Raw genomic sequence first — 26,105 nt, forward strand, 5'->3', positions numbered from 1 at the left:
AAAAAAGAGGCAATGTTAAGAGAAACCAATGCTGCCACAATTTGATCCATTTGGTTCTCTGCTGAACAAAAATACTAATCAATGGAAGAAAAGGCACAGGCAACATTATCTTTTATGCTATATTGACTCTCAAGTGAGTACTGAAGATAATAGTTTTTGTTGCTTTATGAAAGGGAATTTTGAAATGAGTATCTAAAACAGCAATTTTTCACTGTACGGTGATTTACAAGTCAAGGTAATAATTAAATATGCCCAAGACTATGAATGTATTCTTCTCTGCCCAAACCCTTCATTTTTATAATGGGTAATTATAGTAAAAACTTCAATTAACCAGAACCCTCAATTAACATGATTTCCCCTCTTGCATTCTATTTTTAGGACAAAGTGGGGGGGGGGAAAATCACAGGAAATCATTCATGTGAGGGATTTAGTTTAAAAATCTTCTGGGATGGATTGATTATGCTATGTTAAATAGGAAGAAAAAAATCCAGAATAAAATTACATTCACACCATGATACCCAATATATAGGGAATACATATATAACTGAGTAAGAGCTGGAAGGGAATAAAATTTTTTTTTTTAATTTTAATGTGGTGGAATTGTAACCTTTTTTCTATTTTCTGTATTGTCACATTGTTACAAAAATCAAAATCAAAGAGGAGGGTAATGTATTTAAACTCAGCACATATTCTGTAACATTTTCTATTTTACATCATTAGATCTGAGCAGAACTGAGCCTGAGAATACTGACTCCTTCAAAGATCTTTAGATCTGAGAGATGTGGTTATGGTCACCATACCCCTCGAAGACAAAAAAATAGGTCATTTCAAGTCTATTCTTCCAATGTAAGCTGAAACCAGAAGGGTTGTATACAGTTAATTTTCAACTAATTTGAAAATAAATTTATCAGAACATCCCTTATTCAGAAGCATCGATCTTACTCAAAATCTCACTGCAGTATAAAACTCAACAGTCCACAAAATAATTCAGGCTAAATAACCACCTTAAATTGAAGGCTCATGATACCAAATCCATCTATTTAAAATACTGTTTATTTGTGATTTAACATTAATTAGCATTACATCTAAGAGCAATATCAGATAACATTTATACATTTTCCACAGGACACAGAAGTTCATTGGCTCATTCTTTATGCCAAAGCAAGTAAATAGAGGCATTAGCAAAAGGTGCAAATAGTTCACTGTTGTAGTTTAAAAAATATTTATGCACACTGCATTCATTTAAGATATATATATTTTTAAAAAGTTATGGAAAAGCATAGTTCACAGGTTACTGTTTCTACATATGATGTAATACAACATAAATGATGTAGAACATAAAAAAAAAATCCTCAAATACAGAATTAGGCAACTGAAAGTTTTCACTAAGAGATTAAAACAGATTCCAGTAGTTAGTGAGATCTAGAATGAAATTTCTGGCTCTGTTTCAACTTTATATCATCATACACGTACAGTCAAACAGAACCAGCCCAGAACACACTGTAATTAATACAATGTTTGACATGCCAACTCACCCTCCAGAAACACTGGATTATTTTTACCCACTGACCATTTTGGATCATTGATTTTACATTGATTTGTGACATCACTTGGGTGAAGGGGGAAAAAAACTATATTAAGCCTAGGTTTAAATTTGTATTTACATTAGAAAGTTAACTGAAAAGATCAGAAAAATTTGTAAAAATCAAGAAGTGGTAGTTTTCTCACTGTGGGGGATTAGACCTACTGATTTCTTCCAGTACTGCCTTCTAAAGACAGATCGCTGAAAAGATTGACCCTTTGAAAACTGAAATATCAACCAAGAAATACAATGATTTTTGGCAGAGAAGCAGAATTTTAGTAATTTGGGACATGTTTCAAATAATTTACACTTCAAATCCTATCGTGACTATGAGTGGTTATCAAACTAGAATTCTTATTTTGCGCCCTTCATTTTTCACTTTCTCTCTCATTCTTTTCATTTGGTTACCACATGAGAGCTTTTTCATTCATTAGCAATACTAAGAGAAAAATACATTACAATAGGTTCAAATATGAATCTACCTTTAAATGCTCTAATCCCCTTTCAATACCAAGTCCCTGGATTCTTTAATTATATTCAACTATGCTTAGTACCAAGCAGCCTCAAATCTGCTCTATTGTTAAGTGATTGGCTAATATGCTTATGACACTTTTATACTGAATGGTATACAAATATCTCAACATACAAAAATTGTTTTTGCCAGTTAAACTAAATAACCCATGTTATGTATACAAAATCCCCTTCGTTGAAAAATAAGGGGCTTTCTAAACTAATAAAAAAGGAAGTTTTCAAAAATTATAGTTTACTAAAAAGACTTTTTTTTGGCAAACGAAGTTACTTCCGGTGAGGAAATTTTATACTATGAATAAAATTCCAAATGAATCTTTTCTTATATATTTTTTTAAAAAATTATGTGCCAGTGTATACTAATGCTATAGATTCTTATCTTAGAAGCTTTTAAAGCATTCTGTTAATGCCCATTGAAACAATGGGAACCAAGAAGGTACAGTCGATAACCAATGATAAAAAATTATAATCTGATCACCAAGTGAAGCAGGTGTTGAGCAATAAAAATTCTCTCCCTTGTTCACTGGCAATTTCTTTCTTCTCCTTACAGAGAAGGCCTGAAATAATTCAGACAGGTATCTGTTTGTGGTGAATTATAATACTTCATGAGGGCAGAGCTAATTAAAACCTGCAACTGTTTAAAAATTCAAAACCTTGTTTTTTTGACATATAAAATGAGAGATGAATTTGAAAGTTTATTTTCATAATATGTTTTTCTTTTAGTAAAACCCCTTTCCAGTTCTTATAGTCCAGTTTGCTACATACCCCCAATCTGATCTACCACTGCATATTAACCATCAACTTAAATGTGGTATTTAAATGTGCAATGTCATGTTGTAATAATAACAATTATAAAAAGACTTTATTTAGGCTTCAACTTTCTCCTTTTTTTTGTTCTTTTTCAGAAAAGAAGGAGTGCGGAATTTCTTCTTCTTCTTGGATGGTGATTTTGAAGGTGAGCCTTCAGGTGACAGGACTTCCTCAATTTTCTCTGGAGACTTAATGGTAATCTCGACGTTTTCTATGGTGGTGCTTGTGGTTAGCCTGCTCACCCTCTTGGCAAGCTCGTCTTCAATGTCATGCATGTCGTCTTTGCCGTTCACCACCATGACAGGCACCTCCATGGAGATGAAGCTCTTGGAGAACAGCTCGTGGTTTTCTGCCAATGGGGAGGGATTTTTGGTTATTTTATATAGTTAACGTCTTTGCTTTATTTTACAAAACTGAAATGTTTTTGCAATGTACTAAGGCATTACTTTAATTCCAATAAAGACAGATCATTATTTTAATAGACTATGGATCTATGAGCATGAAGCTAATTTTCTTAAATAGTATGAAGGGGAAGGGAACAAAGTTGTTAGACCAAAGAAGGAAGATAAGGTAAATCCAGTTTGGTAACTTGATGGTTTAATTGTGAATCTAGTCAAAATAAATGATATTTTTCTTTAATTTGGGGATCATTTGGCAATCAAAATTGAAAAAGATTTCATGCTTCTGTTTGGAAGACATATGACAAACCAATTTTAATTTCACAAATTCTTAAGAACTATGGGTTCCCAAAATCCAGATTAAGGTAAGTCAATATAAATGTTGAACAAAAGTAGCACCCCATTTAATAAAAAATATAAACTATTGGGAGCTTTAAGTAATCCATGGCAAACTTACTCCAATCAGGTGTTCAATTTCCTTTCATAAAAACAAAGCACAGATAAACAAATTTTTTAGATTAACTCAGTGAATGCTATGGGAAATTACATTGAATACCTTCTAATTTTTCAGGGATATTTTGCGGTGACTGAATTTGAGACTGAATTTGTGAAACAGATGAAGCGTCATCTGAGAGTAATTCCTGCTCAGCATCTGTTGGATAAGAGTTTAGTTAAAAGCCGTGCAAAACAAAGAAGCGTAAGATTTCAGGGAGGTTAGTGCATACATCAAATGCCTGCATACACAGTGATGAGAAACTCTTCAGCGATGAGCTGAGCATGCTGACAGTTACCCCATATATCAATAATTATGCATTAGGAGGAGGTTAATGTGTTAGAATTTCTGGCTGCTAACAGTAATTTTACATACATGCTTACTAAAGAGGTATAACTATTTGCAGCCCAGGCAAATAATATGTACGCATTTAGCTTTTGCTAAGGGAGTTAGAAACCCAAAATATATATGAGCAGCCAGATGAAAAGAATTATGAAGCCTCACCAATGATGCTACATTAATGAGGCAGAATGCTTCACTGAATTTTGGAACAATATCCAATTAGTGATTCCTGTCAGAGCAATATTAGTGAGCTAATTCAGGAGGTCATAATGCATGTGGAAGAAACTACTTATAAAGTGATATATAAAAGGTAATGGTTCCCAGAGTGCAATATTTGTTACCTGGCATCTTTAGGCTTTCAGAAAATAAAAGATTAAAGAAGAACGTTTTACAAAATACAAAAACAAAGTTTCCAACCTGATGTTAGAATAAACAAATTCAATAATACCACTTCGAACATTTAGTATGATTACATTAATGAGTCAGGATGACTCCCTTTTGTGACAAAGACACTAAGAACACTAAGATTGCTCCCTGGGTGATCCAAATGCCATTAGTTCTTCCTACATGGTATCTCATATGGACAAAACTTCTTTAACTATTGGTCCTGTTTTGCTTTGGGTAAAAATTCCAACTGCATGTGTGGAAGCTCTAAAGCAGAGGCGCATACTCTCTTTTAGGGTCACAGACTTCTTGTCCTCCCCCCTGAAACCCCCTTCCCCAAATGTATAACATACACAATTAAGCATGTATTTTCCAGATGGCTCACGGACTGTCTGAAGTTAATCCAAAGACCCAAGAGTGACAACTGCTCCTACAAAGAATCGCTTATTCTTGAGAAAAAGGAAGCTAGTATTCTGGCTGGGGTATTTGTTAATAATTCTAAAATATAATCCTTATTTAGGGATCTGAAGTCAGAAAAACTCAACCTCACTAGATACCCATGTGCTTAAGGAAAGTCACATCAAAATTCTAGCAGTTTGCTTTATATTTTGATTTTGAAATGAGACATCCAGGAACAACAGATTTTACAAAGCATTCAAGCCGTACCCTGGTGAATCTGCAATGATGTCAAAGAAAAAAGTTTTCAAAAGGCCACATATGCTGAGATGTTTAAATCTATCAATGTATCTACATTTACTTTAGCTAGGAATTCTTTACTCATCTGCAGATTTCACTTTACTTTAGAAGACTTTTTGCTACCAATCAGATTGATTTCTGAGGGAAAGTTTTCACTGCACGTGAACGAACATACAGGGTCTGTGGTAGCTCTCTGCAGTTCAGCCTCACCTATACTCAGGACTGGGAGAGATGACATAGAACAACCGATTGTAAAAGGAACATTTGACAAAGAACACTGACCGTCTTCTATCGCCCAACTCAAGGTGCCCCGTTGTTAACAGTACGGTTAGTCTGGGCTTAACCGACAAAGGAACTAACCTTCCAGGCCTCGCTGCTTGCGTTCGATTGTCTTCTTATACTCTTCAAGTTCTCCTTCTGTGAGATGGCTGAAGGGGTTGGGAGGGGCCGATGGGGCAAGTTCGTCATCTTCAAACTGCATGGTCTTGCGAAGAAAAGCATCGACTCGTTACCAAGAGATTTACATGTTATATCGATACATTTATATGTATTTACATATATATATATATATACACCACTTCACACAGATACATACATATACGTGTAAATGTATATGTGAGCTTTGTGACATCCCACCTTATAACAATCATAAGAAATGATAAAACAACATGCTGTTTAAAATACTATTAGATTAGTGCTTTTAGACTACTGATCCAATCAACTAAGTCTGCCAGTGATGTTACATCAATAAGCCTGTATAGGTCAATTTAAATAATGCTAAAAAAATAAAAAGTAAGCCAAGTTCTAATAAGCTTCGCATAACTAAGAAATACCTTAAAACCCAAGAATAGTTTTTTAAGATAAAAAGCCTTCGTGATAAAGGATTAGAAAAATGAAAATGTACCAAAAGAACTTTAAATTTGCTATGAAAATAAACTTGTAAGTACTTGCTCTAGGAAAGGAATTAATGAGACTTTCAGTTAAACCTGGCAGGTTGAACCCATGCATTTTTAAAAATCCTTCTCAAAACCCTACTAAAATGATAGTAAAGGAACAATAAGAAAAATAGTATAAACTTTTAAGCACAAAAGAATAGCAGAGGAGACAATGGAGGATGAGAAACATTAACACATTTCTGGAAGATGGAAAGCAGGTGGAAGAGTAGGTAGCAGAGCTGAGAAAGCTGAAGCCTTAGCAAAGAAGGATGCAAATGAAAAGCATACTTGTTTGCCCTGTGGAGGTTGGTGGCTCAGAAACTAGAGGCACCAGGTACCACACAAGAGGTGGGGTGAAGAACAGCTGCCAAGGGGACAAGTTAGAAGTCTGAATAAGGAAGAGAGAGTCTCAGGTCCCCTTTCCTATCCACACAACCAAGCATTTATCTCTCTCCCATATCTGCAGAAGATCAGAGGCGTGCTTACTCTTCAGAACAACTGACTGGGGGACACAAAGCACAGCTGAGGGCTCTCAGAACGCAGATGGGAGACTGGCAGGAGACTGGAGAATTCTCCAGATAAATCAAATGGCCCCAGACTAAAGACCTACAGGTATTAACATTTGGGAACTGCCCGGAGAAACAATCTGAGCCACATCTGATCACCCTACAATGAAGCTCACCCATTCCCGAGCTCTGCACACACCCAGTACGTCTGCCTGGCTCTGAGTGTTTCATTCCTAACTATAGACAGATTAACTCGAATTACCAGACACTTGAGGAAAATTTCCAACATGGAAGAGAGAGACCAGAATAAACAAGAAAAAGGAAACTCAGAAGAAACTAAGAAAATAAAGGCAGCTGAAGAAAATTTAGATTTGCTTCCCTACAGCAGTAAGAGAAAATACTGTATCTGTAAAATACCAGGATGTTATTTTAAAAAAAGAAAAAGAAAAATATTCAGGGAATAAGAAGTCTTAAAAATTAAAAAAGATATCAAAATAGAAAATTAAATAGAAAGGTTAGAAAATAAAGTCAAGCAAATTTCTCAGAAAGTAGGATTAAAAGACAAAGAGATGGAAAGTAGGAAAGAAAACAATCAGAGGGCTCCGTCAAAGAGGTCCAACTAACAATAGATCCTGACAGAAAAAGAAAGAAATAGGAAGGGAAAAACTATGGAAGAAAAAGAAATCCCAAAACTGAAGGATATGACTCTGCAGATTGAAAAGTGTTCCTAAAAGCTAAGAACAAAGACTGAAGAGAAATCTGCTACAAAGCACACCATCATAAAATTTCATAACAGAAGGAATGTATGAAAGGTCTAAAAGAAAAGAAAAAAAGCGTCCTATACAAAGATCCATGAAACACAACACTCTCGCACTTCTCAACAATAATAGCATGGAACTAGGGGACAGTACAGTGATACTTTTCATACTTGGGGGAAAATTATTTCTGAACTAAAATTCTATATCCATGATATGCACATAAGAAGGTAGAAGACAGGATTTCAGTTGGTTACCTCCTATGTATCTTAGAAAATTATTAGAGGATGTGCTTAATGATAAAGGAGTAAATCAAGAAAGTGGAAGACACACGATGCAGGAAACAGGACACTCCACAGGTGAGAAGCACAGAGAGTCTCAGGACGAGCCTGTGCAGCTAGCCTGAGAGCCAGCAGTCCAGATCTGGACCTGAATGACAGGAGCCTGGAACTGAGAGATTACCTGTTACCTTTTACCCTATGGAAAATAATATTAAGAGGGACTATAATTCTGTTAAAAAGTTTGGGCAGAATTAAGCCAATGTACTTAACATACTAAGCCAATGAAAAAATAAGGTGATTATTAATTCCAGGGGGAGGAAAGTTGTATGAGAAAGGAAATGTAATCACAGAATGGTACCTGGATCAGCAGTAAATGTGTAATAATATAAACACTGAAAACTGATTTAACCAAAAAATTGTGATATAATCTTATTGGGAGAATGAAAAAGGGAAGCATTGTTTCAACAGGCTGAATTCTCATCTTCCATGAAAGAAGTCACTACAGTCTTTCATTAATTCTAAGATGCACATGTCCCCCACATTTTCCCATCTCTGAAACTGGGATTCATTTTATAATTGATGGCTTGTTACGATTATAATTGTCAGGGTTGTTTCTTTTTTAGTGATGCATAAAATAATGGTTACTTCTTTAGTTGATGACATAGTTCGATGAAACACAGCTGAGGTCTAAAATTGGTTAAGTTAACAAAAAGCAGAACAAAGACGCTCTTTAGAATCTTGAAGGGAAATGCTAGAAGAAAGTCCTTGCCTCTGGAAATTGGAAACTGCAGGTGACATTTTAAGTCTTGTGGATTATTTGACTTTTTAACTTGTGGTTGTATTAACCTTAGTAACAAATAAATACTCATATTTAAAAAGCAAAGAAATTAATGTGGGAGATGAAAATAAAGTTCATATCGCTTCATGGACTTACAGAAGGAGGCTTATCCACAACAATTCCAGCAAGCAACTGAGACTGAGGTCCTGCTGTTTTCAAGTCATATCGGTTTTGTTCTCGAATCTGAATTGAAAAACAGGAACAAGTTCTTGGGGGCCACTATACGGATGATCTTTACTATGTGACCACCCCCGAGTAAGAAGAGCCTCTTTGACTCCCATCTCCATAAGGGCGCTGTTACCATCCTAACAACTCACATTAATCTCCTCTATCCACCTTCTTGACACGTGATTTCCTGTCACGTTGTTAGAGAACAACATTTTTCACTAATACCACAGCTCTTAACAGCAGAAATGTGTTTACTACTTCTTCCCCACGTAGCTCACTCAGTAGCAACTAGCATAGAACTGGAGGTATTTAATACAAGCTGAAATCATACTGAATTAAGTTTCAAATGTTTCAATATTGAAACCTGTAAGTTTGGTATTAATCAGATCCAATCACTAGTGATTTAAACATAAAACCGCATAAAAATGCCTCCCCTGGCGACACAAGACCTTGTCTTACCTTATTTCTCTTTTCTAGTACCTCATTCGGGTTTGTGTTTAAAGGAACAAACTGATTTGGATCTTCAATCTTGATAGGTGTTCCACTACTAACTTTAGAAGAGTCCTCCGCTTTCATCCACTAAAGAAACAAAAATTTTCTAGAGTGAAGCTTTGCGTTACGAAAAGCGGTGGGTTCTTAAGGACTGTTTATTGACTCAAGGAGGGGGCGCATACAATGCCAATATTATAAAGAATTTCACTAAGCAGTATTCAGTGGTCAATTAGTATGCATCTCATATTAGTTAGAAAAAGGCTCACAATAAGCATTCACTTAAAAAATCTTGTTAATATTCACATGAATACTCAGTTATGCTATTTAAATTTTCTCCTTTTGACATTTTAAAATATGAAGCTGAAAATATCTCAAGCATAGAGCTTGATCTCACTTTAACTCACATTCAGAGTTGTCATCTGTATTGAATTTTCAACTGTTGATGGCTAAGAAGTCACCAAAAAGCATTCAAGGGATCTTTCGAGATTCAGTTTTCCAGCTTCATTTTTTTTATTTTTGGCTGACAGAAAATGCCGAGCCCCTGACCAGCATTTTACAAAGGGAAAAATCTAGCAGCAATCTATAATATAATAGAACCACAGGGATGGAAGAGGCTGATAGAATTCTCATTTACTCCACACACTGTGTTCTTTAAAGAAGGCTAATATCAAGATTAATGATACCTGGCCATCAGTCTCTGCCAATAAAATTAATTCTGGTAAACTTGAGTTTAATTATGTTCTTTTACAAGGCGATAAGAAAGCTTATAAGCTAGGGAAAAAACACTTTGATGCCTAGACATTTCCATATTAAATGTTACTGATTTATATGATAAGATGAACTAATTCTGAGTATGTAGGGAATATCTGGTGAAAAGCACTCCAAAACTAAACCAAATCTGAAGCACAATGCTGCAAAAGATAAGATAATCCATTTCTCTATCTAGAAGATCTTCCTAAGGGTAGCTATGTGAAGTGATTCCTGCCACTGTGGCACCATGAGGTGTTGAAAACTTTTCTAGTCCTGACTCACTGTTACAGTATCAACTACAAAGCAGTATCACGTTGTAGGTAAGACCTGGGCTCCAGAGTCAGAGTGTCTATATTCAAAATCTTGACTTTACCATTCACAAATGATTAGTTAACCCCTCTGTGCCTCAATTTCCTCACCTGTAAAATGGGGGAGAAAAACAGCATCCTCTCCATATTAGGAGAATTAAATGAGCTAATTCATGTATGGCATTTAGGACAAAGTGCCTTGCACAAAGTTAATACATGATAAATGACAGTGATATAATTATCAATATTATAGTCTACTTTCCCAATATTTTCAACACAGAATGTTCAATTCATGAATAACTTGGCAAAATATTCAGTAAAGGCAAACCATGTAAAATAGTGGCATACTGTGATTTTGGTCCTGGGACTGGTTTCCCCGTTCCGAGACTCCTCAGGCACATTCACTTTCATGTAAGTATTTGGTGAGTTCAGCCATCTTGTTTTCTCACGCTGCTGTCTCTGTGCCATGTATTTGAGAGGAGAGAGCGGCACTGTATCGTCTTCAAAGGAGAAAGCAGTCACAGTTGCTGGGATTTCCACATCACTTTTGTGCCTGGGCTTCTCTCGAATGAGAGGATGCCTGTATGCATAGCCTGTCCTATACCCCTGAGGGAGGGAAAAACCACATTTGAAGCAATCAAACCTGTACCAAACAAACACAGCATCTGGACTCTAATTCTTAAAACAAATGATTCGAAAAGACTCTTCTGCTGAAAAACAAATAAAGGGGAGAAACATCCTTCTAAACCCCACATTACACTCGAGTTGAAATTAAGCAGATTTCAAGATCTGGTCAAAACTGATTCCAGCTGACAATGTGATTTCCACGCACATGACTGTTCCTGACAGAGGTAATTTCAAAACTGCTGACCAGAACCGTTTTCCTAGCTAGAAACCAGTTTTCTAGAGGCCAAATCGCCGCGCTCATTTAAGTCTTTGTTCCTGGGTCTGAAGGGTAACATCTAAGATAAGATGACATCTGCACGTTTCACTGTTTGATCCTTAAAAATGCGGTAGGATTACACCTGAATGCCTTCCTAGGGTCAAACTCCGCTCTCAGAGGAGTTAGGAGCATGTTCCAAAACCAAAGGGAGATGGAAGCATCTGCTCTTGAATCTGAAGATATGAAATCCAAGTTTAGGTTCCATTTTTCACCTACCAAATTGTCCAGAGTCCTCATCAGCCCTTCAAACTCAATCTCGCCAACCTTCCATTTTTGATGGGAGCCCATGTTCACTCCTCCTCCTCCGGATGCTGCGACAGAGTGAGTGAAAGCTTTATACTTCTGAAGATCCAGTACGAGCAGGTTGTCGACCCCGCCTGCCCCTGCGAGCGCCTGCACCTGTAATCAGTGGCAAAACAGACAGAGGCACAAGACTGTAAAGACCAGGAGGAGTAGTTCACTTTAAAAAAGGCACAATTTCGATTCGGCAAATATCTAATACTTATTCAGGTTACTAACAGCAAAAACAAGGCAACACACTTGTGGAAAGTAGGCAGCTGGAGTATCTTTTCCGTCTATCTGAAAGATACCTGCCAGGACTTTGATCCTCCCTGATGGAAAACATACCTTTTCACATATTTCAAGAAATGGAATTCTCTTGCCAAGTTTTCAAGTTCTTTTCTTGCAGTTTCCCCATGGCTATCCAGTTAATACTTTTGATGAAAGTTATAATTTTAGAGGAATATAAACACTATACTGCAAATTTAAGTATATTTAGGCAGAAGAAGTCAGCTCATTATCTTAATTTAATTAAGCTTTTCATAGCCTCATTTGAGAAGAATTTTCCAATAAAGCAAAAAAACCACAAAAAAACAGAACAAGTTGGTTGTTAAGACAAGTTAAAGTTGGTAGAAGAAGTTTTTCCCCCCTTTTTTGTGGCCCTTCCAATAAATTAATACTATTACCATTTGCTTCAAGAGAACCTGCTTGATTTTCTTGAAGAGGGAAATGAGGGCCATAATATACATTCAGCTTCTCTGAGGAAAACAGCTGGTTAATAAATATTCAACCTATTGTAATAACGAGGCTGAGGCTGGGATCTCTGGAAACTGCATGAATTCGTAAAACTTCTGTCCCCGTTCTCACACTTTTTATAAAAGTGGCCATACCACATCTGATCTTTAATGACTGGTGGTTGCCTTTGTGTCTCAATTAGCACCACACTACTAGAGTGTGAAAACAGAGAAATGTGCAATTATACTATCTTAAAAACTAGGATTATGGGAAAAATGATGTTTATGAGGCACTTAGATTTGTGTGTGTGTGTGTCTATACGTGAATTTTAATTTTCTTTCCTCCTTTATTTAGTTAAAGAGATAACTGAGTTGACCCTTTTTACTCAAGAAAAGCAGAACTTCTTTTAAAAAACAAAATAAAAGCCACCAAATAACATGTGGCCACCGGAAATCCCCCACCTGCATTTGTATTTGGGCAGCAATGACTCCCAAGGGCCAAAGGCGTTAAGGGCATGACTGGGATTTCTTCTGAGACTGTGGTGACACTCCTTCCGAGGCTGGCGGTCATTAGATGCTTTGGAGGAACTCAGCACCACTCGATGTTCACCGGCCACTTGAGCCAAATCTAAAATCGTGTTTACCTCTGATGGACTCAATCTGAGCCTTTGATTTGTGGCTATCCTGTTATACTGGAAACTAATACACTGTTTGTCTAGCGTTGATCAGGTTTCTGTGCACATGTATTTTCACAAAGTGCTTCCTTCCCTTCCACAGATCTGAATTAAACCAGATTTTGTAAACTTAAAACAAACAAACAAAAAAACCCCATGAATGAAAAACCAAAAGCTACCAACCAGTAAGACTTTGGAAATAAACACAAAACCCAACACAACAAGCAAATAACAAAGCAAAAAATAAAGTGGGGGTGGTGGTAGAATTTTTCCTACCTGAATCTCACAGGCTATCTGCACATTAAAAATATAATGAAAAGCCTCTTCAACTGTTTCTCCAAGGGCTACGACACCATGATTTCTGAGTACCAGCACCTAAAATAGAACCCCAAAGCAATCACTGTGAATAACTAGCATAGCTCACACTGTTTTCATCAACAGCAACAGCAACAAAAATAGCTCCTTAGATAGAAACTCGACTACATACCTTACAACTTGGCCCCAGAACTTTCTGCAGTTGAATTCTCTCCTCCTGTTCATCAAGTGACCCCTGATAGTCATAATAGGCGACATCTCCCAGGATCAGGGATTCTTGAGAAATCGGAAGGATCCCGCACTTCATGGAGGATACCTGCAGGATTGGGTCCCGGACAAGACAACACATTCAGTTACCAACCACATTTTCATACGCACCCAATTCTTTAGTCAGGTCAGGAAGTATTGGCCTATTCACCGCATTCACCATTCCAGCCCACCTCCCACTTTAGTTCTTCGCTTCTTCCAGGAAATAAATAAAAAAAAAGGACTTAGAGGATACAACTCAGTTTAAATGCTGTGCCAAGTATTACACAAGAAGCTTTGCTCTGAAGAACTCAATGACCCAACTGTTAAAACTGACTAGTTCAAAAATGCAAATGCTCTCTCTCTAGTTGTTTCCTAGAATGGTAGCATTTGGCTCAGGGGGCCTTTTGCTTTCTGGATATGCAGAGGATTCGTATTTCGAATATGATTTTAAATGGCAGGGCCTGAAAGGATGCACATAGTAGAGTAGCATGCAAGGAAAGCCGTGAAAACAATACACTTCTGAGCCATTGTTGGTTTCGACCCTTCAGGGACTTACAGCGGCTGTTTCAAGGGTATGGATGTGTATTACACACTTAACATCAGGACGTGTTGAATAGATTGCAGCATGGGGGCTGAATCCTGTATGGTCGATTTTCAAGTTAGTACTTCCCTGATCAACCACTTCTCCTATTATATTGACTTTCACCTGGAAAAATCAGAAAGACATATTGAATTGGTACACATGTATCAAAGTTACCTGTGTTCCACAAGCTAAACCAGGAGGTTGGCAAACTTTTTTGTCAAAGGCCAGACAGTATACATTTTAGACTTTGGGGGCCTCTGTTACAACTGCTGAACTCTGCCACTCTAGCACAAAAGCAGCCATAAACAACCATAAAAGGACGGGTGAGGCTTTTTTCCCACAAAACTTTATTTGCAAAAATAGGTAGTCTGCAACAAAACTTAATATTGAGCAAGAAGCATAGTTTCCAAGAAACTGAGTGACTAAGCTCTTCACCAAAGGTCTGGACGAGCCTGGCACTTACGGCACTGGCCGGGAAATTCCCATTTGCTAACAGTGCAGCCCCAGAACAATGGAGTTCCTGCTGTTCTAGAGACCACGACAGTGGCTAGGACAGTCATGGAAAAATAAAATGCTGGAAGGGCAGACCCTATATTCACACCAACCAAAGTTTGTTTAACTCTATCTATAAAATACATATTGACTCGATGTGTGTGCGCGTGTGTGCGTATGTTTTTTAAAAACAAATTCCAGAGTGTACAGAGTAGAAAAAAAATGAAAATATTACCTTCAAAACATGGACAGGCTAAGAGATAAGACCAACCCGTTATTAGTCTCTTCCACTACCCTGTTTTTCTTTCACCCTAAAGCTTTTCTTACAAATCAACATAACTTTCCAAACTCGTTTCTATTCACTAGCAGATGTTTTTCTACCGTACCTTTTATTGTTCCATCCTATACTAAAAGCTGAAACACTGCCAGAAAAGCACAATGATGCACAGAAAATGTAACACAGGAATAAAAAGTGTACCAAATTGGAGGCTGTGGCTTCAGAAAAAGACAGGCCTCTGGGAATTATAATAATGTGGTCTTGCTCCTTACTTATTCTTACCTGGGAGAAAGAAAAAAAAAAAGGAAGACAATAAGGAATTACTATGAGGTGTTCTTATTTTTGCAGTGTAAACATGACTAGGACTATATTTATAATAAACAATTATAAGAGATCTAGAAAAAAAAAACAAAGCAGAAATTAAAGGTATGCAACATGAAAATTTTCTTTGAAGTTTTCTTCCCGTCAACCCTCAAGTACTTGCTAACAAATTCTGACATCAGTTTCTCATTGACTGGACTTACCTAAAGTTAAAGTGTTATTTTGGGGCTTCTAAGGTTGTTCAGGGTCAGCTACATTCATGCGAAACAAATGCCAATATTATTCAACCAAATGTGGTTAATGACTATTATCTTCATTTACAACATGGAAATTAAGAGAAAATGGGCAAAAGAAAGAGAACAGAGTCTCTTCCTAGGAAGGAATTCAGGGGGAGACGGAAGGGGAAACAGAAGGAAGGGAGAACGAGAAACGGTAGGAAGACCGCACTTCCCAGTTATGCTATTTCCATCACACACCATCTTCATACTCTTTTGCTTCCAAATATTGTCTTGCTTCCCAATGTGGCAACGTGAAAACAAGATGATCATGAATGGGAAAATGTATTTCAAAAATAAAGAGGGAGGAAACTTCCCTGACCCACTGTATTTTCCCTGCCCCAATGCTTTTTTTTCAATCTCAATGATGCTCAAACATAATTAACACAGAGAGAGAAGATTCCACCAGAGGGTAACTTCCTGGACAGGCTCTACAACTGCTCTGAATTAAAAGAACAAGACAGACAGTAACTGGAGAAGAGTTGGGGTAGGTGCAGCCTCTCTCTTGGAGGTAAAGTTTAAATCAGGATTAGACTGTGATCCAGCATGCTATGTTTAGAGAATAAAGTCTGAAAACTGGACTTCTGAGTAAAGGTGGGAAGAGTGGAGTTTGCTTTCTACTTGAGATTTTTTTTAAAAAAAAGAAATAGAAAGCCAAAGAACTCACTGAGATATAGGTATTCGCCAGGTGTGCCCATCCAAACAAGTCTGCAAGTCTGTAGAGGCTGGCAAGTTTACAACGAGTGAGTTTTTCTCCTTTTACGTAGGAGGATGTATCTGCTCCGGGTAGGTCATTGATAGGTGTGACCATGCCAAGACCTAAAAGAGGAAAAATTGTGGAGAGAGATTCAGGTCAAGTAATCCTTTACCAGGAAATTAGCTGCCAGGAAGCAGCCTGAGTCTGGGAGTGTCCAGCCTTGTAAATAATGATCTGAAACTTATCAGCCCACACAATGTCTCATTAGCTTATCTTCCTTCAGTGAAATACACTGAGAGTAAAAACACACATCAGCTATCTTCTTTGCTGTTTCACGTAGTACTTGTTAGGGAGTTAGGCTCACACCACGAGGGGGATAATGGTCACGATCTCATTGGTAGAAGTGTGATTAATACTGAGGTTATTGCTCATTTTATGATGAAAAGATCTCAACAGAAAGGTATTTTTCTAATATCTGTTGACTTTAAGTCAAACAAAAAATATTTAAGATGGAAAAGAATACATTTAAACAGTAGTCTGGCTTCTGCCCTCATCAAACAACAAAAGCTAGTCCTGGTCTCTAATGAGTCAATTGCTACCATGTTTCCCCGAAAATAAGACTGGGTCTTATACTGTATTTCCCCCAAAATAAGACCGGATCTTACGTTAATTTTTGCTCCAAAAGATGCCTTAGGGCGTATTTTCAGGGGATGTCTTATATTTTCATGTACAACAATCTACATTTATTCAAATAATAGTCATGCCATCTTCTTCGGAAACATCGTCACAACATACTAAATGCGTCCGTCTGGCTGACCATCTTAACTGGGGCTTGTTTTCAGGGTAGGTCTTATTTTCAGGGAAACATGGTAAACTCAACTTTGACCAAGTTCAACTTTTGCTCAGTATTCAATCTCTCTGACACCATTTACCACCTTTCCTACAATTCTTCTCTATGTCTGTATGATACTCTCCTTAATCTCGTTCCCTTTTCATTTGCTTCTTCTTTCTCCCTCAACAAGTTACCTGCCCTTTCTTTCCCCTAAACTGTGGCTTTTTCCCAAAGCTCAGTCGTCCATTATGTTCTTTTCTCATTTTACTTTTCCCCATGTAGACGTTATATACCCTTAAGTCTCCAAACTGGTATTTCTGCGCGGATGACACCGTGACTGACCAGACCCTCCTGACTGTTCTTCAGCCTGCTGTTTCTAACTGCAACACAACATAAAAATTAAAAGGGTTTAAAAGTGATTTTATCGCCTCTGATTTTTCTTACGTTCTTTATTCTCTCCCTTCTTCTAACACTGATGGCATTGCAGTTCCCGCAGGCTCAAATACTAGGTAACCTTTACCTCTTACCCTTTCCTGTGCCATCATGGGTAACTGATCACCGCGTTCCATCACCCTTTTCTTCACAAAGCCCCTCATTTCCATCCTCAAGTTCAGGCCTTACCTCACATATAACCCTTGCAATCGCCTTCTCATTCTTGTCCTTGCCTATAGTCCCTCTCCTTGTAAATCCAGTCTGCATACATGCATCAGACTGAGTTTCCTAAAGCACCACCTTTAACCTCACTATTCCTTTGCTCAAAGTTTTGCAGGAGCCCCAAACTCGAAAGCCTACAGGGGCCAGGAAATTCGTGTAAATGTGTTGACTGGGCCTGGTGCAGCCTGGAGGCCACTAGAGAGCACAGGCCTGCTTTGAAGGGGCAGCTGCCACTCACCAGTCAGCTGCTACCATAAGAGAATCTGAGTTCAGGGCACTCAGAATGTTTCAAGAGAACGCACAAGTCAACACTCTAATGTGAGATCTTCTCATTCTAAACTGTTACGAACTAACTCAAATAAATAGTTTTAATATGTAAGCCATACAAAATAGTATAATTTCTGATAAAATTTCGAAGTCAACCATTAACCTGCCCTTCCAACTTTAACTTCCACTTTCACAGTACCACATAACTATTCCAGCCAAACTGACTGATTTCTCCTCCCTGACCTCTGAACACTGGGCCATGGCTTTCCTGCGGCCATGCCTTTGTACATCTCAGCCAGCACCCCGGAGCTCCCCTTCCTGCCGTGGTATCTAGGACGCTCCCAGGACAGCTCCTCTTACTTGTCTTCCCTGACTTCTAGCTTTTGAAATTCTCTTTTTACACTCTTTTCTTCTCTGCCTGTACCCTCGTGTATGCTTATCTAACCGACATCCATAACTTTGAATAATCCTTCTCCGTGTTCACCTGCCAAGCCATTCTCTGCAGCTGCAGGACTGCATTTCCAACCGCTGCAGTGTCTCGGCAACTCTGGCATGCCTAAAGGTGAACTTCCTCGTTTCCCCAAGCCAAACTGGATCCCCAACTTTGGACAGTCCTATTTTTGTCTAATAATACTGTGCAATGTCCCAGTGAATTCCTCACACACACTCTACAGTGGTCTTTCTACATCTCCTCCTGCTTAAGATGACTTTCCAAAGTTAGAACAAAATCCCAACTTCCAACCCTGGCTGTGCAGCCTCTGCCTATGTTTCTGACCTCACTTTGTTCTGCTTGTCCCCGCAAAAACCATGCTCCAGACCATAAATGTTATTTTTGTTTTTTGAAGAGGCCGCCAAACTCATTCTCACCTTATTCCCGCCTGACACTTGTGCTTGTTCCTTCTACCTGAATGCTTTCCCTCGATCTTGATATGGACTGCTCCTTCTTGCAATTCAGATTTCAGTTTAAATGTCACCTCCTCAGAGAAGTGCTCTTTGGTCACCCAATCAGTAGTGGTCACCTAGTTACTCCTACCTAAATCACCATATATTAATTCTCTGCACAGCACTTCCTACTTATTATCTGACCGTTTTATTTACTTAGTCTATTTTCTCTCTCCACAAGCAGGCGGAATCTTGTCTGTCTTCTTTATCACTAAATCTCCTATCCCTAACAGGGTACTTGACACATAACAGATACTCATTATTACAGAAAAAGCAAACCAAACTTGCTCAACCTTAGAATTTTCCTGTTTCTTCTGAAGAGTGAGTGATTTTGGAATTCATCGTTTTTCCCAGGACTGCCCCTCTCCCCCACATCAAACCTGTTGCTTCTCCACTTTTCCTTGGCGATAACTTTCTCATTGATCTCTTCCTTCTTGTACCCACAACCACTGCTTTAGTTCAAGTACTTGCCCCTCACATTGGGACTCTTTCAAAGATTCTGTAACCAATATATATGTGCCAACACATTTGTCCCATTAGAGTTCTACAAACATCCCTCACCTTGCATGCTCTCACCATCATATATCTTTTTATGTCATTCCTCTATTTGGAAAGTATCAGAAATCATTGAACTTCTACTTACAAATCTTTCACCAAAAAGAAAAAAAAGGAAGAAACAAAGGAAGGAGGAGAAGCAAAATTAAAAAAAAAAAAACAGAATAGGAAAAGAAGATCCCCCGACTCTGACATGAAGCCTCACCCCTTGACTCTGATGTGTCCCTGGCTGACCCCTCTGGCCCCGTGTACCTGCCTGGGTCTGCAGTGAGTTCTGTGCTCATCTCGCTGAGATGCAAAGTGCATGTTCTCAGTGCCTTATGACTATTGGTATCCTTACAGTATGAGGCTCACCGAATTGGTGCTCTCACTAAGAGCTGTTAATGAGCACAACGTGCTAACTCCTCCTTAACACCAACTTCTAACTACTCCATCCTTTACACCTGAGCAGTTCAGGCCTTCCCTTTCCGGAAGTTTTCTGTCTACTTCAGCCATTTATCAATTCCAACTCTGAGTCCATAGCATGATGCCTTGTAAAGGGTCACTAGACAATTTCTTATGAACTGTTCTGTAATTTTTCCTCTATAAAAAAGTTATCTTGTAGTTTTAATGTTTTCTGCATTCACGGTATGTCTCCTCAACTAAAATAAACCGTTATCTAGGGCAGAGACCACACCTTATAACTACCTGTAATCCTCACAAAGTCTAGTAAATACTGATTGATATGAAAAAGTGAGAGATTCTAACACTATGTTACTGTGAGTATTAGACATGTTTTAAACTTGAGGACTGAAGCAGAGCAGAACATGCTGCTAGAGATGTAGTGTTCACAGGAGAGATAAAATGACAATTTTTAAAACTTTCCAAAACTGACATACTGAGGGGAGGTGAAGTAAAGCCAGAGAAAGAATTGGCCATGATGTAATCTGCAATCTGTTGCAATGCTAGTAATCCGGTTGGGTTGTGACCTTTCTTCATCTGTTCTTGAATAAGGCTTTCCAGGTCTTCCCGAAAGGCCTGTAACACACAAAAATGACCACTGAGCAGATACATCTCACTCCAAGCAGAACAGCCCAAACATCACTTGCTATGATACAATCAATCTTTCCCCTGTTCCTTTTTTGAATGGGTTTCACCTATACTATTTTAAAACAAACACGACACACAAAATATTAAAATTAAAACACTAAAAGAAAAAGCAAGAAGCTTGCTTTCAGGGGAGAAAAAAATCATTAGGCATTCTTAATCTCAAAGAAAATTAGCTATTATAACATCTACAATAGACAGGTATATGTATAGTAAAACCAACTTTTAATTGCACCTAGAGCACCAAGTATAGAATGACACAAAATGAGCCTCATCATCGCGGTTAGGAACGGTCCCCACTTGAGTGGAGCACGACTGACTAGCGAGACTCACAGCAAAGTCTTCACTAAGTCGTACTAAACCATGGCCTCCGTTTTATAATTTCCATGTCAGAGCCTTAGTTCCGTAAACTCTGGAAGCGAACCGATGAGAAGAGTTGAGAACTGATTACTCCTTTTCTGCAACACTGTGTTAAAGAAGGAATATTTTTTTCCCCAACTTTGGGTACTGTGTATTCCTATTCTGGAGTTCTGCTATATCTTTTTTTCTTTTTTTTTTTTTTCCTTTTTTGGGGTGGGTGGGAGGTATGTGTGGCAGAAACAGTGTTTATTTAAATAAAAATCCTGAATATTAAAAGAAAAATCTCTCTTCTAGTAACCCGAGATGCTAATATAATCCATCATTGGAAACCTCTCCCAATCCTTCCCATAAACTGAAATAGCTTGTTTTGTATTTCCATCACACCCAACTAATACTTATTTTATTAAATTCATCATTCGTTCTCTTGCTCGTGTCTATTTTCATTCATTTTAAACATGAAGGCTCTTACAATATAAATCATCTAAACCTTGCTCTTCCATTTGAAATTGGTTACATATGTAGCAGAATGCCCTGCCAGAAATTCAATTCAATTTTTTTCCCACTTCACCTAAGAGGGAGAAGGCAGAAAATTGCTTTGGAATCGCTACTTCCAAGGAGTAGCTCTGAAGAGCCTGGGTCACTGGGGAAATGTTTCTTGGGAGGGTGAATCTCCTCTAAGTCACTGCTGGTAGTCCTTCCTCGTATCAGACCTTTTGGAGTCCTTGCTTAGTTGCAGCCTTGCTTAGGATGGTTGAATAACTCAGAGTTTTTCAGAAAAAAAGGACTTTTTCTTCTTATCTTTTTTCTTTTAAATAATGGCATGGGAGCCCATTGTGGGAAGGGAAATGTGGTTCTGAGGCTATGAGGTGGTAGATATTAGGACCAGTCCTGATGCAATGCTTGTGTTGCTTTTAGAAGCATCTGTGATATGAACAGAAAGAGCTGAGTGCTATTAGCTATAATCTTGGAATCTTAACCATGGAGCAGCCTGAACCACCCTGAGCTTAGCAAAGGAAGGGGACAGGGACATCATCCTTCCCTGACACACCATGGTGGCTGATACAGGTATTTGGGCCAACAGTGAACCTACACCTTCTGTTGGACAGGGCCAAGACTGGTTTCCAATACCAGCACCGTGTGGCAGGGAGGTGCCATGGCAGACTGAACAGACTGTTGTGTGACTCTTTCACATACGGAGACACATGTGACACCACATCTTGGCTATGGAAGCCACTGATGAACTCTTTTGGACTACGTAAGCCACTGAAGTGCTTGGGACAATTCAGGGGAAGGTAGAAATTCCAAGAGGAAGATGCTATCTATACTTTCTACTAATAGCAGGTGGATGCCTGAGTGATTAATTAAAAACATACTAGCTGTGACCATACTTGAATTCTGAGTTCACGGAGTTTTCATACACCGGTTAAACATGGTCTTTCTTTCACAAATTCAAGGCTTGTTAAATGAAAATTGTTGGCATCATTATAAAAATTATAAACATCAAATTCCATTGTCTGTATCTACTTCATTTAAATACATGATTTAAACCAAAGAAACTATCCTTAAAATATCTTCTACAAAGATACATCACATTTACCAGAAAACTCCATTAATACATTTCTATGACCTTGCAAACATAAAATGGTTGTGAGCCGTACATAAGATGGATGGACGCCTTCATACAGATGAGTAACCTGAGCATTTTACCATGTTTAAGGCTAAAAGAAAAGAATCTTCCAGACATACTCATTTATCTTTACATAAACTACAGAAAACTTCTGGATACCTGGCAATAGGCCAATTTGCTCATCTGAAACTTTATCTTCTCTTCAAAAACAAATTCTATTTAAACTTTCATCAGTTCAAAGCAGCTACAACCAACATTCTTTGAGTAAAAAAAAAAAAAATTAAGATACCTACTATCCTACTATGTATATCACTCGTTATTTACATTACACTCGCTCTGAGAAGTAGGCATTATTTATTTTATTGAATGTTGTTCCAGGAAGAACTGAAGACAGAGGCCATTGATTAAAATGATACAAAAAATTTAAATCAAGCTAAAGAGAAACAAGCATAAGGGGGTTACACAGAGCCAGGAAAGAGGTTGCAACACAAAGTGCACGCTATCAAATTGTGAGCATTTGCCATAGATGAGTCACATTTTATCTAAGCTCTTTAGCAGTCAACATGAATCAAGACTATCTGCTCAGTATAACTGATTTACAATGGCTTTATGATTAAAATCAACCAGTTACTCAAGAGAATCACAACTATTTATGAAGCTGATGAGAAATTTCTGCTGGGTGGGATGAGAAAATTAAATAAGAAAGGTTGAAAAATTTGTCTAAGGTCACACAGCTATTAAGTAAGTGTCAGAGGCAAACACTCAGGTCAAACGCTTTTTTTCCTTAGTGAAAGTGCTCTTTTCACTACCATTCCGTGTTTCCCTGAAAATAAGACCTAGCCAGGCAATCAGCTCTAATGCGTCTTTTGGAGCAAAAATTAATATATAGACCTGGCCTTATATTATAATTATATTATATCACATCACATCACATCACATTACATTATATTATATTCGGTCTTATAGTAAAATAAATAAAATAAGACCTGCTCTTATATTAATTTTTGCTCTAAAAGATGCAATAGAGCTGATGGTCCACCTGGTGAGTATTTTCAGGGAGACACGGTATATCCCACAACATGGTGAGGACCATCCTAAAGCTCTGGGATGATCCGTGGTGTCACAGGGGAACGTATAAGCCCTTCTGAAACCAGTTAAGAGACAAATAATGACTTTCTCCTTTCAGGGTAGTGAATAGCTTCTACAAAGTATAAGAGAAAAATTTCAAAGTAAATGAAATTCCCCAGCCTTTATATATAGTTGACAGTGCTTAAACAGATAAGAATTCTTCTATTCCAAAAGAGTTAATATTTTTGATCATGAATATTTATAACTCATTTAATTTTTCATGATTTGAAATATTGTTCAATTACCTAAGTCATAAGTTAGTGTAAAAATTACTAATGATATAAAATTGTTTCAGCTGGTTTTTAAAGTTTATCAATAAACTTTCATGAAAATATTAAAAGAATAAAAATTTTACTTATCTTTATGATAATCATATTCCTACTCCTACTAAAATCTAATGTTAATAGAATAATGCTTTATAGTTGATTCATTTGAATCTCACGACAAAGTCCTGATCGAGACAATGATTTGCTCAAGGCTGCACAGATAATATGTAAATGGAACAAAGATCTGGACTCTCAGCTGGGCATGGGATCTTTTCCTAATTTTATCGAAGATGAGTTATATCACTGAGACCAAATACAACTAATAAGGCAGCAGGCATGCTGTGATCAGATACACTGAGTAAATCTCTTGGGCTGGCTTAGAACATTAGGTTGTAATGATAAAGTAAAAAAAATGATATAGTAGCAGACTATGATGATCCCGGAGTACCAAACTACTTGCCCTCTCACAAATAGGAATTCTCCCATTAATGCAGAATGAGAAACTAACTTAGAAACAGGCCAACAAGGTCACGTGCTGGGCTTCGGAGCTCAGATTAAGCCAACATTGCCCTAGAGTACCTACTAGAGAAGAGTTGAGTTAAAAGATCAAGCAACATATACACAAAACCACGGCCTACGCGATGGCTTCCGTCTCAGATACAGAAGAGTGGACAGGAGGAAGCAGTGGGAGTTGTTACACCTTGAATACATGAATGTGAATAAGCCAGAGTGCCATCAGGGTGATAGATTCTCTGAGACCTTCAAACTCTGAAATGCAGTCTAAGGAATTATGATTATAATCTTCAAAGCATTGCCACAAAAGCATCAAATGTTTTAAATTAGCAATGTTGTATATAACTTTATGTATACAATTTCCACAATAGTTAGTTGCCTCCTATACACTAGGTATCGTATACTACATGCTTTTATGTTATTTCATTTAATTGTTACAACAACCGCATAAGGTCCATTTTACCAACATGGAAGCTGAAGATCCAGTTAAGTGAGTTTCTCAGTGTCACACAGCTAATAAGTGGTGGTGAACCGAGGCGCAAAACAAGCATTGTGTGCATGTATACATGTATGTATAAAACTTATATAAACACTGAAAAGTGGAAACGAGAAAATGGGCTGACCCCTAACTTAGGCCAAAATAGTCTGGTACTCCAGGGTTTCTATAATCTGTTATGTAATTTTCTGGCTGTACATACCATTACTATCTTTGGCTCTGCTTTAATCAATGAAGTTTGCTCAGCATTGTCTGATCACAACTTGTACTTTTCTATCCTTGCTTACTGTATTTCTTTTTAAATTAAAGTTTATTGGGGTGACAACTGTTAGGTAAGTTACATAGATTTCAGGTGTACAATTCTATGTTACATCACCTATATATCACATTGTGTTCACCACTCCAGAGTCAGTTCTCTTTCCATCATCATATATTGGAGCTTACTGTATTTCATCAAATGGAAATGCTGGCTTCCACTGTTCCTCTACCTAATCGATTACCCTTTATTCAACATTCATCTTAAATGTCACCTTCTCCTTGAAGCCTCTCCTTTAATCACTCGTTAGGGAAGATCTCCCTATTTCTTCTCTTTTCACCCCACTCTGAATTCTTTTAACATTTGCCTGTACTGCACTTAGATGACAATCATATGATTGTCATTTATTTTTTCTACTCTACCGTATCATAATATCTGATGCCTGGGACTGTCTTTCACATTTCTACAGGCTCCCTCAATGTCTAGTTCAGTGCTCAGCTAATAAAATCGTAGGTTAGTTTTTTTTGTTTTTATTTTCCTAGATATAAGGAAAGTAAAGACTCTGATCTCAATCTTGACTGAGTTAATGATAGCAAAGATCCATTTCATAGGTCGTTAGCATGGAACCTGAAGCTCTAGAAAACAGTCTTATCAGTCTATCACTTGAGTAAGAAATTCCTCTTGGGTAATTAGGCCTGTCCATCATCTGGGACGGGATTTTTCTCATCAAGATGGGAAAAATTCATGTTGCTTTGTTTTTTTTTAAGTAAATCTTCATTGAGTATCATAAATTTTTAAAAAGTCATTTAATCCTTCAATTCAAACAAAACTGTATTTGAAAACTTGGTTTGTCCCCAGATCATTATAGTTTGGATGCTCTCCCATCAAATACATGTCTAAAAAAGTATGATAAAAAAATCACCAGGTAAAAACCAAAATGTTTACATTAGAGATAGGATACGTTAACAGCCTTATCTGAATCTCACACCTTTTTATTTTAACATCTCCTGTCAGTGAG

General features: G+C 37.7%; 1 protein-coding gene across 13 annotated transcripts in view; it reads right to left on the reverse strand.

Moving 5' to 3' along the window:
• Nucleotides 1–1,035: 1,035 nt before the first annotated feature.
• Nucleotides 1,036–26,105, reverse strand: part of ADD3 (adducin 3) — a 109,046-nt gene continuing 83,976 nt past the window's right edge. For 9 of the 13 annotated variants that reach the window (XM_019725096.2, XM_019725101.2, XM_074339078.1 and 6 more), the window contains 13 exons: nt 20,234–20,372; nt 16,076–16,227; nt 15,014–15,094; nt 14,017–14,166; nt 13,384–13,527; nt 13,173–13,271; nt 11,426–11,608; nt 10,615–10,872; nt 9,176–9,295; nt 8,645–8,731; nt 5,594–5,717; nt 3,875–3,970; nt 1,036–3,269 (listed from right to left, as the gene is read on the reverse strand). In XM_019725096.2, the coding sequence (XP_019580655.1) occupies nt 2,977–3,269; nt 3,875–3,970; nt 5,594–5,717; nt 8,645–8,731; nt 9,176–9,295; nt 10,615–10,872; nt 11,426–11,608; nt 13,173–13,271; nt 13,384–13,527; nt 14,017–14,166; nt 15,014–15,094; nt 16,076–16,227; nt 20,234–20,372 (1,926 nt within the window). In that variant the 3' untranslated portion in view covers nt 1,036–2,976. The remainder of the gene's footprint in view (nt 3,270–3,874; nt 3,971–5,593; nt 5,718–8,644; nt 8,732–9,175; nt 9,296–10,614; nt 10,873–11,425; nt 11,609–13,172; nt 13,272–13,383; nt 13,528–14,016; nt 14,167–15,013; nt 15,095–16,075; nt 16,228–20,233; nt 20,373–26,105) is intronic. The other 4 variants (XM_074339082.1, XM_074339084.1, XM_019725103.2 and 1 more) reach the window with 1 other exon arrangement.

Source organism: Rhinolophus sinicus, linkage group LG07 (genome assembly GCF_036562045.2).
Source record: "Rhinolophus sinicus isolate RSC01 linkage group LG07, ASM3656204v1, whole genome shotgun sequence".
NCBI classification, from domain to species: domain Eukaryota; kingdom Metazoa; phylum Chordata; class Mammalia; order Chiroptera; family Rhinolophidae; genus Rhinolophus; species Rhinolophus sinicus.